The 18,268-nt window shown below is 40.2% G+C and overlaps 1 protein-coding gene across 1 annotated transcript in view; it reads right to left on the reverse strand.

Annotated features, from left to right (window-relative positions):
• Positions 1 to 2,186: 2,186 nt before the first annotated feature.
• The window catches only part of LOC120407428, a 61,321-nt gene continuing 45,239 nt past the window's right edge, over positions 2,187 to 18,268 (reverse strand). The window contains exons 9-13 of the mRNA XM_039543066.1: positions 11,075 to 11,232; positions 8,973 to 9,015; positions 5,479 to 5,665; positions 3,159 to 3,294; positions 2,187 to 2,441 (exon numbers count right to left, since the gene is read on the reverse strand). Coding sequence (XP_039399000.1) covers positions 2,342 to 2,441; positions 3,159 to 3,294; positions 5,479 to 5,665; positions 8,973 to 9,015; positions 11,075 to 11,232 — 624 coding nt within the window. The 3' untranslated portion in view covers positions 2,187 to 2,341. The remainder of the gene's footprint in view (positions 2,442 to 3,158; positions 3,295 to 5,478; positions 5,666 to 8,972; positions 9,016 to 11,074; positions 11,233 to 18,268) is intronic.

The raw sequence follows: 18,268 nt of genomic DNA on the forward strand, positions 1-18,268 counted from the left end.
TAAAAAATATATTTGACAAGGTAAGGAAACTGTTTCTGTGCTTGTTTCATTTAAATTAAGATAATTAAAAGCAGCATTTTATTTCTGCATGACCCTGCCAGCAGGTAGGGGATCTTGGGGGACAATTACTGCACTGGTGGGGTGCAAAATAAACTTTAATAAGAAAATGCAAAAACAGGGAAAATTCAATAGTAAGGGGTATGGGGGGTGTCAAGGTAGACAATTGGGGAGGGGTTTCTTTTAGTAAATAGTATAGGGGGTTTCAATAGTGGGGTACAATACACTGAGGTACAATACAGTTGGTAACCAATTAACACTGAAGTATAAATGTAACAGGTAGCTAACAATTTCTATGTAAAGGGTATGTCACAGCAGCATATAACCAACTAACAGTTATGGATAAAATATGTTAAATAGCAAACAATTCTAGGTAAAGATGTGTCACAGTGGTGTAAACGTAGAATGTGAGGTGTATCAGAGAGAAAAAGTAACCAATGGGGTTTTATGCTAGACTTCAGCAATACAATTGAGGTTTGGCAGCAGTAGGAGCGGGGTGAACACGTGAGGGAAGGAATTAAAAGAGAGAGCACGAGGTGGAGCAGAGACCAAAGGCAGAGGCGCTGCGGAGGGAAATTTAAACTCAGGGAGACACAGAGAGCAGACAGGCTGTAAGTGACTGGGGAAGCCCGGGGGGGGGGGGGCGCCTGCAGCGGGAAGTCAGACTTAACCACAATTATGCAGAACACATCAAAATCTTATCTATGATCTAACTTAACCAAGACTACACAAATTAGCAAGTAACAAAACACAATACAACAATTCTCTAAGCCTAACTTACAGAGTACAATGCAAACAATTTTTAAACCTAACTTAACCACAGCTATGCAAAATGAAATTACAATTTATCTAGACTAAAGGCTAAACCTAACCTAATGGGTGCACCTTATACTAGGGGTAGTTCCAGAGGGCAGAGTGGTGTGTGCCCAGGGTACAGCCCCGGGGCGGGGGGTTAACTAGTGGTGGCTGCAGCAGTGGGGCGGCTGCAAGCCGGCAGCCCAGGATACAGTCCAGGGAGGCACAGCTTAGCAGCGGCACAGGCTTATTTTTAGCAGTAAAGGCGCTGCGGAGCAAGAAACAGATTATAGATACAGACCAAGGAGTTAGCTTGGGTCTGTCTGCTGGGGAAAGAAGGCCAGCAGCTAGGACAGGGGGAGTTTGCAAGAGGGAGTTCTTTCCAATCCCCAGGACAGCAGCAAGCACAGAGACAGGAACAGCAGCAGCATCAGAGGACGCAGAGAGGACTCGATTCGCTTACAATAATCAGGAGATCTCCAGGCAAAATTCGTTGTCGTGGGAGGGGAGTTTAAAACGGGGATACGCTCAAAAACTAACGAGAGTGGGGAGAGGGCCCCCCAAAGACCCCTAGCTGATCAGACCAGGTGGCAAAGCAAGGACCTTCTCCAGGGTCTGATCAGAAAATGTCTGGTTTTAAAGGCAAACAGGCAGTTTCCTGCCAGTAACTCTGATTGGTTCCCCTTGTTATAGGGAAGGAGAGAAGGCAGGCAAAAACTGCAGGTAGGCATAGGCATGCCTGGGCATGTTCTGAGCCACAGGTATGACTCTCATGCTCAGCTATTTTGGCCACTTTAGGTCTTGCATTCCTGGGCAGAGCCCCCCACACCGAGTTGGGTCTGAACAAAGAAGCTAGACAAAGGAGCAAGAAGCCCCCTCCCTGAGCAGAGCAATGGCTCCAGACAGTCTGCACAAGACATTCCCATGAGCAGGGCCAGGCTGTGACTTTGGTCAGTTTAATAGCCGGGGGGGGGGGCGGCCACACAGGACTAACAGAAAGGAGAGGGGAAAAAAGGAATGCAGCAGGGGGACAGCTGTAACAGACACTGCATAGTAAAGTTTCAAAGCTGTATTAAGTCAATGTTCAGTTGCAAACTTTTGAAAAAAACACCATAATGTTTTGTTCAGAGTTACAAACATTTCAGAGTTACAAATAACCTCAGCTCCTGAGGTGTTTGTATCTGAGGTTCTACTGTACTATGATGCAGCAAGAAGTGTCGTTTATCAATTAAGGCAAAATCCCTGTTCACTGGTAGAAATCCAAAGTGACTCTGCTTAAGTTAGGGGACCATGGACCACAAATAGAAACATAAAAAGACCATCCACAATGCAGGTAACATAAATTAGCTTTTATTTACTAATGTTTACAAAAGATGTGTGGTACATACCACTGCAAAAGGTCACCTGCTGCTAAAATATCATCTGTGTGGGAGATATTGTCTTGAAATGTATTATAAAGAAAAGTATGAAGAAAAACTAGATTTTTTTTTCACATCTTTGTCTCTTCCAGGGGTCGGTTCATGAAGTCTTGAATGGCCTGGTGTAGGGTTACCCATTTATTAACTGAGGTTTTCAAAGCAGTAATCCATCTGAAAGAAAGGAAACACCAACAACTGCCACTGAATGGGTGTCATATGTTCACTTGGAAGATAAACTTCTCCTGAAATTGGTTTTTATAAATCTGTTGTACTGTCACGTCACTAAAAATGCTAATAATAAGTGGACTGGAGAGGTGGGAAGGGAAGAATTGGCTGTAAGAGCAACATATCTGGGCACAAGTTTCCAAATTATTTAATAGCTTCTCATTATAAGTCAAATCCTACAACTTTTAGTCTTAGGGACATCAGTGTGAGTTTTTTTCTGCACCAACACTACAGAATGTAGCCTTTAGAAAATGACCTCATAGGCTATTTTTTTAATTATGATGATCAGTGTTGGAAGTAATTCATCTGTGAGAACTAGAAGTACCTACTTTTCACTTAGTCTGACCTATCATGAAAGGCACTCAGGTGCTTCCATTTAGTATGGTCACCCAAACATCCTTATGTGAGATATCATGACAAGGTTCCTTCTTGAACTGCCGCAATTCAGCCTTGCTATAACTCCAGTGATGACAATAACAGAATTCATGACTCACAGGTGCCAGGATATTTTGCTGCAGTGCGACTAAAGCTAGTGTTACGGAGAGATGAAAGCACACAGGTGAAAACAAAATGGAAAGATGTTAGCAAACATTCTTGAACCACAGTGTTCTTACTTGCTTTAAGAGTTTGGCAAAGAGAAGTGAAACAAAGATCTCAATTTACCGTTTGTTTTCATTTACATTCTCTGCACATAGGTAGAAGGTTTGAAACTCTTCGGATGGGGGTTTCATTTCAATTACAGATCTTCTGGAGCCAAGCGACTGTTCACTTACAGTGTAACCTTGCAGGTAAATCCCACCTAGAGAAAGGGAAACAGCACAAATAGAGAGTTGCATGAACCACTTGTTGGTCTACTATAAACTGCATATGTGCCAAGTTCTTTCCTTCTACTTAGCAACGGAAAGGTTTTTACATTCTCTTTTCAGAGACCTAGGCAGTGATGCTCCCAAAAATCATGCAACAGAGAATTAAAATACACATACATAAAAAATAGTTTGTGAAAAACCATTAATGTCCATTTTTACTTTGAAAAGTGACTGGAGAAATGGCAGTTCCTCAATTGCAATGATTTCCAGATCAAATGTATTCGGTTTACAAGTAAAACAAATATTTGTTTTTCTTATTTGCCAGCCCTGCAATTCAACCTGAGATATGAGAGTCAAATTGAGTTCTTTTAATTTTGCACAGCATCACCTTCAATGAAGGTTCTACAAATCTTTGGATGAAAAACGCTATACAACTGCTTAAAATTTTTTTTATTACAGTCCAAATTTTGCCCTCTGTTACACCTGTGCGCTCCATGGTGTTGCACAGATGAAACTGATCTGTCACTTATTGGAACTTAGTAAATAATTTTGTTGCTACATGAAAAGTATTGAAATCCAGCTCAGTCCCTTCTGGCTGTATTGACTCTACAGGGATAATGGAAATAAAAAGCATTAGAAAGGTACTTATGTCACTTAGGTCAGCAGATATTAATACACAGATAGCTGTTCCTTTGAGTAAGAAAATGCTATTTTTACATAGTCACTTTTCAAAGTGAAACTGGGCACTAGGGCTCTGACTTGAAGTGTCAATAACAGAGATATAAAGTTAAGACTTAAAATGATTATGAGTCTAAATACTCAGAATAGCCTCAACCCATGTTCTACATCCATACACAGAAAATCATTCAGCTAGCTTTCTAAACACACAGGTTTGGGCAAACTTCAAAATGTGGGTGTGTAATTTTGGTCATAAGAATTTAGAAGTTGCTTTTGCAAATGTGGCTCATTTTGTCAAGCACTTTAGACACATCATTTTACCTGCTTTCAAATACTTATTACCTAGTGACATTTTTCAAATTCATGTTGAATTCACCAAATTGTTTTTTCCAACTGAAATACCAAACCCAAACATTCCTTCCCAAAATGAAAACCTTTCATTTTGACATTTTTTTAAACTAACAATTTCAATTGATTTAAAAGGACTTTTCATTTCAAATTTTACTTTAATTTTATTTTAAAAGATTTTTAAAAATCCTCAAAAATGAAATGTTTTGTTCAACCCAAAAGGAAATTTTGAGATTTTCAATTTGCTAGAAAATTTAAAAAGTTTTTGTTTCAGGTCAACCTGAACTGTTCAGCTACTGAACTGAAACATAAGTTTACACAACTCTACTTAAACGTCCCAGGAAGCTGATCCAAAGTTTATCAAAGTTTGTCTTCCAAATTGTGAGTCCTACATTAATAGTCCTACTGACATCATATCAGGTACCAAGGAGACACCAGTTATTACAGTGATAGTGGACACTGTGTTTGTAAGGTACTATCTGCAATAAGAGTGGAACAGTTCAGAAAAGGAGTTAAGGTAGCAAGAGAAGATCCACTACAATGTCGAAGAAAGCTGGTTTGGTTTATTTTAAACAATAGTGTATTTAAAGACCAGAAGGGCATGATGCTGAGCAGTTAGACACAGAACTGACCTCCCAAAATACCTGATAACTAATTCTAGTTCTGCTATTGATTCATTGTATGACTTTGGGCAAGTTTCTGTCTCAGTTTTCAACCTCAGAGAGATGTTGTAAGCACTAGTTATTTCATTGTTGTACAACCCTTTGAAGCTAAAGAGTGCTATATAAATGCTAAAGATGGAAGTTCCACTCCTCCAGTGGATAGAGGTGTTTCCCTGCCTACATAATTGGGAAATACCATAATCACAGGGAAACCCGCTCCAAGCAATAACTCAGGGCAGTTTGCAGCAGAGTGTGCTGTCGGTGCGATGAAGTTAAGGAGCTTGAGCAATTTTTGACCTGCTCTGGCAGGGTGGATCTTGTCACTAACATTCAGCCAATACTGCTTCACTCTCCAACCCTCCAACCCCAATATGCTTTCTGCCAGTAAGGGCACTATTTCACCTTTAGAATAATAAAATACTTGCATTAAAATAGTGTACACTCTTTCATGTTAATATGAATCATTTAAAAACAAACAGTATCACCTACCTATGGCATGTGTGGAGCGAATGCCGGCATAAAAATACAAACAGCCATCCTTCAGAATGCAGTAGTGCTGAGTCCACATGTCCCTGCTTTTATCCAGTTGGTGGAGGAGACCCAGACACTCTGGGTTTTTGATAGCGAGGGGTGGAAGGCTTGTGTTGTGCAGGGTGACATCTACCCATACATGATTCTATAGAGTTAACACAAAATAGTTTCATGAGGAGCATGCTTTTATTCTGCAAAGACATTAGCCCCAAATTCCCTATTCTAAAAATAGCTTTTATTGCCACAGTGATTTGGAATGTCAAGGGTTCTGGAAACGCAATTAACAAGCATATATTTTATAGCAACTACTCGTTTCCTTCTCATTCCTTCTTAAAATAATTATTTGTCTTTTTCTGCACTTCAAGTTTTGCTGGTACTAACAAGAATGGACCAAAGCTGTACTAAGAGGACTATCATGCTAGCTGTTTGGAAGTTGCCTGACTTAATTTCTTCTTATTTATTACTTCAGTTCTCACTGTTGCCAAAGCTGGAACTACCAATCACATCCTGTCCTCAGATACTTGCACATCAACAGGAGTTTCACAGAAGTATCTGAGAACAGAATATGGCAATGAGACTTGGATGAATGCATGACCATGTGCTAGATGTCTGTGACATTTCTAGAAGATGTAAATGTCCAGGTGCTAATATTATAGAACAGGCCAAAGAAAGATAGCAGAGCTAGTAAAAATTAGGAGGAAATATAGAAAAAGGTATTTAATAAGGCTGAACTGCCTAAAATGAGTTTAAACAGGAACCATGTAATTTCCCTCCCTCCCTCTTTTTTTTTTTTCAACTTCTAAAGGACATCTGGATCCAACTTCTACATCTAAACCTAACATGCTTTGTTTAGCTGCAATATCTAATGTTGCGTCAACCTATGTCATTGTCATCTGAATTCCTTGGGGAGAGTGTCTGCAATATCGGTAGCATCCTGCTCTGTTTCTATAGGGGTTTTCTTTTTCACTCAATTGTTATTTCTTTCTCATCCTTGACAAGCCAGAGAGAGAGAGAAAAGAGTTGATGCTATATAGCTAGCTATATTCTTTACTGTGAACAGGAAACCTGCTGGGACTTACTGCAGCAGAGTGCAATAGATAAATGTAGTCTTACACCGTGCATTAGTGGAAAAGATATCGCTATCTAGATTCATTAGGAGGACAGTGTCGGTGTATTAGTGTGTTGAGCCATTGCATTTGAGATGAAGTATTACAGCCCTGTAATATGTTTTTGCTGGTGGTTCTAAAAATTCAGGTACAGCACCTTGAATAGCATTTCAGACAATGCAAAAAAAGCTTCTCTGCAAAGTTCATTTAAAAAAATGGGAGAAAGCAATTAGCTGAAAACAATACTTACTAATGAAACAAGTTGTGCAATGAAATCAGTATATAACCCTCCTACCCAAAAAAGGTTATTGTCTGCTTAGAGACCAAGCTAAAGGTCAAATCAGTTAAAATAAGCACCCAGTAACTTAGAAAACAAGTCTAATAAATGGCTAATTATGCTGTTAGTGGCTGAATCAAAGTAAGGTCTTTCGATTGCAAGAGGTAAGATGGACGTTGATAGCTTAAGGGCTTTTTTTATTATTATGATGTTTCCTATCAAACTAAAGTAAGATTTTTTTTCCTTTTGCTTCTATGGCTTGTTTTCTAAGCTATATTTATTTTTTATTTCTTTGGCTTTGGGTGCATAATTATAATTTTTTGTATTTATTTAATTGACTTTGTTTTCAGGCCCTGTAGATTAATTTGCATTCACACTGGTCAGATTTATTTGGCCCCAAATGTAGGTTTTGTAATAATAAGCTCCTATAACCCCTGAAACCAATAGAAATGTTTCTATTATTGATTTTATTCTAATGGAGATAATTTAAAAAGAAACAACTAAACATTTCCCTTTAATGTTTGCAAAGCCATCCCTGTAGCACACTGATTGGCGAAATGACTCATATGGAGAAATGGACTATAATCTAAAGCCTAACTAACTAATTTAAACTGTGAAAAATAAACAAACAGCATGAATATTGAAAAGTAAATTAGATTTTTTTAAATTCTTCCCTTTTTACTGATCTAGGATGTAATTTTTAACCTAAATAAGAAAATTGTTTTAAATTTTTTATTTATTTTCTTGACAGTGTCCTTTTAAAGACATTTAGATTTTTACCCTAGGCTTAACCCCCAACTTGTGGTCCACTATGACCCCAGATCCCTTTCTGCAGTACTCCTTCCTAGGCAGTCATTTCCCATTTTGTATGTGTGCAACTGATTGTTCCTTCCTAAATGGAGAACTTTGCATTTGTCCTTATTAAATTTCATACTATTTACTTCAGAACATTTCGAATTTTAATCCTATCCTCCAAAGCACTTGCAACCCCTCCCAGCTTGGTATCATCCGCAAACTTTATAAGTGTACTCTCTATGCCATTATCTAAATCATTGATGAAGTGAACAGAATCGGACCCAGAACTGATCCCTGCAGGATCCCACTTATTATGACCTTCCAGCATGACTCTGAACCACTGATAACTACTCTCTGGGAACGGTTTTCCAATCAGTTTTGCACCCACCTTATAGTAGCTTCATCTAGGTTGCATTTCCCTAGTTTATTTATGAGAAGGTCATGCAGGACAGTATCAAAAGCTTTACAAAAATCAAGATATACCATGTCTACCACTTCTCCCCCATCCACAAGGCTTGTTCCTCTATCAAAGAAAGCTGTCAGGTTGGTTTGACATGATTTGTTTTTGACAAATTCATGCTGACTGTTACTTATCACCTTATTGTCTCCTAGATGTTTGCAAATTGATTGCTTAACTATTTGCTCCATTATCTTTCCAGGTACAGAAGTTAAGCTGACTGGGCTGTAATTCCCTGGGTTGTCCTTATTTCCCTTTTTATAGATAGGCACTATATTTGCCCTTTTCCAGTCTTCTGGAATCTCTCCTGTCTTCCATGACAACTCAAAGATAATTGCTAATGGCTCAGGTACCTCCTCAGTCAGCTCCTTGAATATTCTAGGATGCATTTCATCAGGCCCTGGTGACCTGAAGAAATCTAATTTGTCCAAGTAATCTTTAACTTGTTCTTTCCCTATTTTAGCCTCTCTTGATCCTACCTCATTTTAACTGGCATTTACTACATCCAATTCTATACAACTCTGTGAGGTAGAGAAGGATAATGGACACCATTCCACAGATGGGGAAACTGAAACCCAGAAAAAGCAGCAAAGAGTCCTGTGGCACCTTACAGACTAACAGACGTATTGGAGCATGAGCTTTCGTGGGTGAATACCCACTTCATCGGATGCATGTCTTGATACTTGAAACCCAGAGAGATTGAGTTGCCTGCAGCCCCCATTGTGTCAGAGATAGCAGTATCACTCAGGAGTTTCTGTTTCCTAATCTTGTGCTGAATTCACTAAATTAGCTTGCCACCCGAATAATAAAGCATTACCTGATGGACAGGATGCACAGCTTTATCCATAGCCTCCAGCCACCTACAAAATGCCAGAAAAAAAAAAAAAAGAATAGCTTGGCTTGGTACAATGGAATAAATATCCTTCACAGAGTCTTTTAGTTTGCTGATACGGACATCTTTCAAAGACATATGCAGCACTGAGGACCATCCTAGGGCTTGAAAATATATATATACATGCACAGGCTTTGAGCATTATTTACAAGATGGCACTTCTAACTAGCAGCAGAAATAATTTGCCAGCAACAGACTAGGCTTATTATAAGAGCAGCTTATCTGTAGACAAATTAACAATACTTTCTGTTTCTTTGTTACTAGGCTGGGTAGGAGTTGGAAGTAAACTTAAAATACTACAACAAACTGGGTATTTTAAAACAAAAGAAACCGATTTCTGACCAGGTTTTGCAGTTGTTTGGTATGACCATCCCACCACAACTACGCTATGCACACCACATATTGTTGTTATTTCTAGATATATCTACTTGGGAGGTGCTCAGATACTATGATTAGGGTGACCAGAAAAATCGGGATGGGGTGGGGGGTAATAGGAGCCTATATAAGAAAAAGACCCACAAATCTGGACTGTCCCTATAAAATCGGGACATCTGGTCACCTTAACTATGATAACAGCTTCTATGTAAGTACAGAGCTATAGATGGATGAATGGATGGATGGATAGGGCCGTCTCCAGACCACAGCGCGCCAAGCGCGCGCTTGGGGCAGCATTTTGCCGGGAGGGCGGCAGGCGGCTCCGGCGGACCTCCCGCAGGCATGACTGTGGAGGGTCCGCTGGTCCCGCGGCTCCGGTGGAGCATCCGCAGGCATGCCTGCGGGAGGTCCACCAGAGCCGCGGGACCAGCGGACCCTCCGCAGGCATGTCTGCAAGAGGTCCCCCGGAGCTGCGGGACCGGCGACCGCCAGAGCGCGCCCCGTGGCGCGCCGCCCTGCTTGGGGCGGCGGAATTCCTAGAGCTGCCCCTGGATAGAGTGTATCAAAGAATTCATCCTTCATCTCTTTACATTTCTGGAAATACAGAAGAAAGCAAAAAAGCAAGGAAAACTGGTTTTAAACACATCCTAACTTCTCTGACAATAGATGCTAGATTGGCCTAAAATGAGTCAGGCTGTTTGAAAGTGTTGCTTAAAAGAAACATTACCTACATGCTGCTTTTTAAAAACAGTTTTAAACCCTGGGTGGCAGCAGAAGGAAAGCAGTAGATTTCAAAAGCTCCCTAAGATTATATCTATACTGCAGCTGGGAGTGTGCTTCCAAGCTCAGGCAGACAGACACACGCTAGCTCTAAGCTAGTGCACTAAAAACACAATGTGGACAGGGATAGCATGGACAGCCACTTTGCTAGCCATCCGAGTACATCCCTGGGGGAGACCGGGTGGGCTAGCCTGAGCCGCTGCCCTTGCTACCCCCAGCCTCACTGCTATTTTTAGTGCACGACCTTGAGCAGAGCTAGCACGTGTCTGTCTACTTGAGGTGGGAAGCACTCTCCCAGCTACTGTGTAGACAATATTCCCTAATTGAGAGACAAAACCAGTGCTATGGGCAGTGAGACCCAACAGACTCTTGTGGTGGGTTAAAAGTTTTAAATTGGGGTAAAAAACATGAACGCGACAGGGCAAGCAGAGGAGAGGGTAAGGAAGGGACTGTGCTCTTATTCAGTGCTCTGCTGGCCAGAACATTGAGTGACATTATACTTGGGTGTGAAATGATGTATAAACAAGTACAAATCCATGAGAGGATTTACAATTACATTGAAGTAGTGGGATGACAATATGGGGGTAAGAATGTGCGTGCGAGCGTGTGTGTGTGTGGGGGGGGAGGCGGATGATTCTCTCTTAAGGTCACAAAACTCAGGCATGTTTTCACCCAGGGAAATCCTGAATGGCATGAGGACATTATTTGTTCTGAAAACCTGTAGAAAGTGAGAAAGCTGAAAAGTAATTTTTGGGACCTTTCAAAATCAAACCCTCACTTCTATAGGTGTGACAGGTGTCTTTTAGAGAAAATTTTGCACAAAACACCCCCACAAGCTCTAGAAAAAAGAGTTACATAAATAGATTGCTTACCTCTTCATCTCTTGGTTTGAAGTTGCACAAAAGTAGAAAATCTTGTTTCCGGTTTGAGGCACGCATTTAAACACAAATGGTTTACCCAGGCTGCTGTCAACACCAATTTCTGCACCTTCTAACTTTGTTACATCTAGAGGTTTGCACTTTCCTTCATCCTGTAATTGATGAGATAAAGGTGAAGGAAGTTTTGCCAGGTCTGTAGAGCACAATCTTGGGGAATTGAACTGTTTCCTGAAATATAAAAACTGTCACTTTCCCAGGGCCTGGGATAAACTCACGCAGACATTTCCAAATAGAAGTTTGGTGTCAAACTGACATTTGTGCCTCTGAAAATATTCCCCTAATTTTCATATATTGTGGCAGCTGGAGGTTCCAAAAAACCTTCCCTGTAGATTCACTCAAGACAAAATTTTCAAACGTGGCCTCTAAATTTGCCCCTGCAATTTTGCTCTCGCAACCATTTTACGTTATTTCTGCATCTTTGAAACTCTAACTGTGCAGATCTGAGGTACCAAATTCTTGCGCTCTCAAAATCGCGTGCATAAATTAAAAGGGTAGATTGCCGTGCTTTTGAAAATGTGGCCCTTAATGTCAATCTCTAAGTCAGTAGTTTTCCCCATTATCATCAGACAACTTTCAAGAGAGCCCATTTCAAAGTCTTCTGGAGAGTGTTTTAAACCGCTTTGCTTTTTAACTATTACTGGAGCACTGGCAATTGCATAAGATTTGCCAGTGGCAAAATGGAAGCTGACAGTTACTTTTGGAAACATGGGCAGCATTAGTGCTATTAGCATAATGCTCAAATAATGGGATTTTATAAACTAAGAATGCATGAATTATGATGAAATTGCATGACCTTTATCAATAAGGGACAATTATTCAAAAACCACAGAAAGTGCTTATGTTGCATCTGAAAAATATACACTCAAACAAATTCTGGCATGAGCAAAATATCCAGCTATGTGCATAAAATGAGTATTTGTGCATGTAATAATCTCTGGGCACATGTGATTACTCATTTCTACCTGTGCATGCCTTTTTCTGCAGGAGTAAAATAACTACCTAATTTTGAAAAGTAGAATCTAAAAGCATACTCATAAGCACATTTCCCAAATCCTTGTGCTTTTTCCCCTCTCTTTCATAGCATCCAAAGTCAAAGCCAATACAATATCTGAAAGGCATTCCCAACAGTCAGTGCTGTGTGACCTACTTTATAAATAATACTCTCAATCACAAAAACCACACTGAAATATCAGCATAACTGAACGATATGTTCAGGCTCCAAACCTCACCCCTGAATAAGCAGACTTTGCACAAGGAGTTCCACAGGAGTCAGGGTGATGGAATTCTGACTTCAGCTCATGGTTTGTGTCCCCTGTTTCAGCCCACAGGCTAATGGTCTGTACAACTGCTGTGGTAGTGGGGGATAGGCCATAGGATCCATACAGTGGCAGATTCACACCATCCCTCGTCCAACTCCTTTTCTGTGCTATCACAGTGAGCCCATGCAGAACTCCTTCTCACTCTCAGGTGTATGCCCTCTTTTATGGAACCTTGATGGCTGGCTCCCAAGCAATCATTTTCACTCCCTTTCAGCCTTATGTGCCTATAAAGCGGGTGGGTCAGATCTGGGGTTTACGATTCAAAGTAGGATCAAATGTCCTTTGTTACCTCCTAGTTCTGTTTTTGATTAGCCTAGTCCTCCAGCACACAAGTTTTACTGTGATGGTTTCCTTCAACAGTAACTGTAGCATGACTATGCCTCTTTTGGGGCAAATGTATTTTGCCACCGAAGGCACCAATGGCTTATTGTTAGAAAAATATCTTGATATCAGACATCGACCATACCTGGGCCTGGAATTGACCCCACTAATGCTTACTGCAGCAGTGACACATAAACATAACTGCGGTTATGACACATTAACATAACTCTACTGGTAGGTAGAGGTGGAAGTTAAAGGTTCTACCGTTTGTGTTTCATTGAGTTTGTGGAGGGGGGAAATTGTACGGGGCTGAGATTTATGTTCATTCCATTAAGTAGCCAACAGCTCTCTGCAGACCACCAGCAAATGTTCCATAGACCACTAATCCTCCACAGGACATAGTTTGGGGTCCTCTAGGTATAGGGCAGAATGTGTATTCCATGATGCAGGTGAAATAACCCCTCTTGTGGTTATTTATTCTTAGTTGGCCTGAGTTTCGAGGGAACCATTTCACCAAAAAATGAAAGCATTTAGCAAAGTGTATCAGTCAGTAAAAGCAAAGGCTTATTTGAGTCTTAGAAAGAGACCAGTAAAAAAAAAGATGGATGTGGTATCTAACACTTCATTGAATTAATTGGTCAGTAATATAGAGTGCACAGCTACATGTTCTCGAACCAGCCCTATTTTATTTGGTGTAAATACATCCAGTGAGTAAATGACATGCAGAGCATTTTCCAAGTGATTTGCTATGATCAAAGGATTTTGTTTGAATAGAGTCAAATTTACTATTCTAGTTAAGCTGCTTTGTGTAAGAAAAGGAAAGAACTGGAGAGCTAAATGAGCACATTTCATTGCATCTGCAGCAAGTGAACTCAAAATCAACAAAAGGGATAAAAAAGAAAAGATTAAAAATAAGCTATTCAAGAGAAGGCAAATCCTGAGGAGATGGTGCAAAATTAACTTTACAGAGAAAGAAATCGAGTCCTAGAGAAGAAAATATGAAAGGGAACCTGAAATGCAGTCAAAAAATTAAACAGCATTAGAAAAAGGGAAAGTGAGGGACTGGGTGGCTCAGGAGACTAGCAATGAGAAACGTAGGCAGTCATCTCCAGGTCATTGGATCAGATTTGGCTTAGTGGCAATTGGAAAGTACCTTTGCCTGTCATCTCCTCCTAAGTGTCCTCCCATTTTCTGAAACTCAACATGTCAGAAACGGAACTCTTCTTTCCTCCTCAACCATTACCCTTCCCCTCTTTCCCATTATAGCTGACAGTTCCCACCTAGTTCTGCACCTTGGGGTCAGCTTTGACTTCTCCCTATTTTTCTCCAACTTCCAGAGTCTCTCGCTGACTCCTGTTGCTGCTCCCTGTATAACATCTCTAAAATCAGTCCCTTCTTCTTTGCCTTTGCTGCCTAAAATTTCGATTTGAATCTCAATAATTTCTTGGCTGTAGACTCCTCCTCTCTCACCTCCTTTTATCTCTCTTCTATAGGGTGGGGCACACTTTCTGGGAGAGCATGAGACCTACGTTTTCTGTCAATAAATAGAAGACTTTAGTCTCGAGAGCTGTATGCGTGGCACCTTTCACAAATATTAATTTAATGTAAAAATACTTAATTTTTGAAAACAATGGACATCTAAAAAGATAATAAATCTGAGTGAGAGGAAAAATACCTGAGGCAGGCCAGGAGAGAAAAAAAAGGTGAAAAAGTGACTCCAGTTTTCAATCTCCCATGTATACCACATATGAACCATAGCTGCTGCCATCCATGGATACAGACAGGCAGTTTTGTTGCTGTCATATAAACACTAATACGATTAATCTTCAACTCCAGTTTGGGTCCTTTTGCTGCTATTTTTCATGAGGTCTCTGTGTAGCATCAGCAAAAGTTAACTAATGAAAACACTGTTGATTGTTTAGGTTTCCTGTAAGGATCAACTGCAGGATGCATTACCTCATAAGAAGTAATCAGCATTTTACCAGATCAGGCTCAATCAATGGACAGCATTTGGGATAGTCTGAATCAGGACAAGTTATGGATTCGTGTGTGTGAGACTAGTCTCTGGGTAAGAGCATGCAACCTGCTGGTCTGCCAAATGCAACTTATGCATCACATCAGTGAACAGTATTTTTTTTTATTTATCAATGAGAGGAATTCAGAGGAAATGGAGGAGACCAGGGAGTCAGTAGCTTTTTAAACATAAATTGATAAATATGTCCTGTAGCAGTGGGAGGCATGAAAGGTGCACAGAAAGAATCAGATTGTATGCTGTCTGTAAATAATGTGGCAGCTCCCTGACTGTGATGATAAAGCTCTGAGCAAGAATGAAGAACAAATACAAGTGGTATCTCTACAAGCAATGGCTCAGACCTAAATCTATTTATAGCTAAGCCTTTTATATAAAGAGCTTATGCTTAGCAATGAATACCCCAGGCCTATATAAAAGAACAAAGGACTGGATGTTTATCAGACTGAAATGCTGTGAAAGGTCCACACACAGTAAGCAGAAGATTTCTTTCTTGTTACAATAATTGGAATCTGAATATACCGCTCCTCCCCCCCCCCCCAAAAAAAAATTTAGGATAATTTAAAGGACTCTTTCTCTCATTCTGATGCTGTATTCAGTGTATGTGCAATCAACAGAGACCATGTACAATATTGTCTGATTTTCAGATTTCTACAGTTGTACAAACCTGTCATCTCTGTAATGCACAGTCCCAAAATGGAGAGGCGAGGTGGAGGCTGTTTTGGCATTTTGGAAAGTAGAGGGCTACCTATGTTAAAGCTACCTGAAAATTGCTCTGTCCAATTAGGAAGTGATTTCACTTTAGCTTTATTATTCCTAACTGCGTAATTTTCCCCTGTTCTGTACAGCCTGGGAATGGAGTGATGTGTCAAACTCAGATATAAATAAAGCAAAAGAAAGGAGACCTGCATTCATCTGGTCAGAGGCATGTGTCTGTCTATGTGTAAACGTTGCTGATATTGAGCATTGTTCAGACCATAAAGAAACAGAAATTGGATGCTTTTGGAGATGATTTAAAGACAAGTGGCAAGATATTCTGAACAAGAAAGATGTTGGGAGGGTAAATCTACTAACACAGGTATCCCGTAATAAAGACAGCTGCACACTGGCTAGCAACAACCATCCAAGAAACAAAGCAAAACCATTCCACTGAAGAAACCACCATGAATGAGGGGGAGACCTAGATTAGGGTTCTCTCGGTTGGAACAGGTGCTTTATAATTATCTATATGGCATCTAGCTACCACAGAGTTCAATGCATTAAATATATCTTACGTAGGGAAGAGAAGATAAAGATTGAACTATTGAGATGGATTGGCATAGGCTTTGTAATAGAGACAGACATGATACAACATCTTTCACTCAGGCAAGGTGATGCAATACTTGTTTATTAGACTGGGCTCTAATCAACTTTATTGGCTGGAAGGAGATTCTGTTGTTGTGAAATGCACAATCCACTCTTTCTGCTCTCCCCCCCCAATACTCAAGCTGTCACTCAGTCACCCTGTGCCTCAGGGCTTCCTATAGGCACTAAACCTGGGAGCCTACAAAATGCAATTTTTTTTAAAACTGTGCTATATATAGCCATGGTGACTGATACAAAGTGTATTGTCTTCCCCTTCGCTGAGATACTGGGAGTTCAGAGAGACTCCTTAGTGAAGGCAGCAGTGTGCCTACTGCAGGTTTCTCTGTAGCATGTTTCAGAATATTACAACTGTGAAAGAAATATATGGAAGGCCAGAATTGTGAGGTTTGGCCTGCATGTGCCAGAGGATTTAAATGGAAGAGTGGTATCAGTTTTTATTCCTCTGTTTCCATCTTTACTCATGTCCTGGCCCTCCCTAGATCATAGAATTATAGAAATGTATGTAGGGATCAAGATGTCATCTAGTCCAACCCCCCACGCTGAGGCAGGATTAAATATACTTAGACCATCCCTAACAGTATGGGTGCAGCACCCCCTGTCTTGAAGTGGTTTCCATCATATACAGGGTTTACAATTTGGTTCAATGGCTCTCAGCACCTCCACTATAAAAATTGTTCCAGCACCCCACCCTAACAGGTGTCTGTCCAACCTGTTCTTAAAAATCTCCAGTGACAGAGATTCCACAACCTCCCTAGGTAACCTGTTCCACAGCTGAACTATCCTTATAGTTATATTTTTTTCTTAATATCAAATCTAAATCACCCTTGCTGCAAACTAAGCCAATTACCTCTTTTCCTACCCATGCCACTTGTCTTTAAATCATTTCCAAAATTTGTCCCTTTGTTCCAGTCCCAACCAAGACATTAATCCATGTTTTGGTAATTTCCTAGCCTAATTACAAAAGCCTCCTTCTCTCCACTGTCCATTCTGTCCATTTTCCCACCTCCTGTCCATCCAAAATGTTGCCATCAAGATCATCTTCCGTATTTTAAAAAGTCTGATTACAAAGTTCCACACCATTCTGAACTGGTGGCGTTGAGAAAGCAGATGGAATAAATGAAAAGGTAATACAGTATGAGCAAGTGAAGGGCACTAACTCACTCTGGACTATAAATCAAGTGGTCTGTAATTTCTGGAAATGCCAATTAGTTTCTTCTGGAGACATATATAAATGCCACACTTTCACATTTGAGGTCATCTTTGTATCTCCCAGTACACTGCAGTTTGAATTCGTTTGAATTCAGTCTCCATTTCAATTACCTGCCTGTCTCTCTCTCCCTCCTCTTTTCCTACATGTGCTGATGGTAAAACTCTAGGCAGTAGCTATTAAGGACATATCAAGACACTATATATTAGTGTTTTAAGTTCTCTATTTTTTTAAATACATGTTTTCTGTTGGTTTCTCGAAATCCTATAAAGTCCACTCTTTTTCTTTCTAGAATCATGGCACCACATGCTCTATTTTCTTTTAATCTTTTTTATTCTGTGACAAATTGATTATAAGCCCAAATTGTCAAAGTCTTGAATTTGGAAGCTGTTTTCAGTAGTTTAGTAAATTCTTGTATGATCCCCCATCAACATTTTGTTTGTATTCAACTCCAGTGTGTTGAGCTTCTTGTATAATAAATAATTGGAATGACTTCTTCAAATCTGTGAGATCTGTACTCTATTGTTGGTAGAAACCAAACACATTTTCATGATGGGGAAGAAGAATTCCATCCCATCACTTACCCAGGGAATCAAAAATACTGTGTATGTAGTTCATTAACAAAAATATACCAGCTATAAATAGAGGAATACAGATTCCACAGACTTAACATCCTCTGGGATATGTGTGGGTTAATTTGTGCCTAGTACAGTGGGGGAAGAGAGAGTTTAAGGGTCAGATTTGTAGAGGTTTTTAGGTGCCTAAAGATGCAGGTAGGAGCCCAGAGAGATTTTAAAAAGCACTCAGGTGCCTAACTTCCCAGGGGAAGGACCTGGAAGCAATGGATCAGGTTCTCAGCATAAATAATTATAACTCCATTGAAGCCA

The sequence above is a fragment of the Mauremys reevesii genome, linkage group 6, assembly GCF_016161935.1.
Source record: "Mauremys reevesii isolate NIE-2019 linkage group 6, ASM1616193v1, whole genome shotgun sequence".
Classification (NCBI taxonomy): domain Eukaryota; kingdom Metazoa; phylum Chordata; order Testudines; family Geoemydidae; genus Mauremys; species Mauremys reevesii.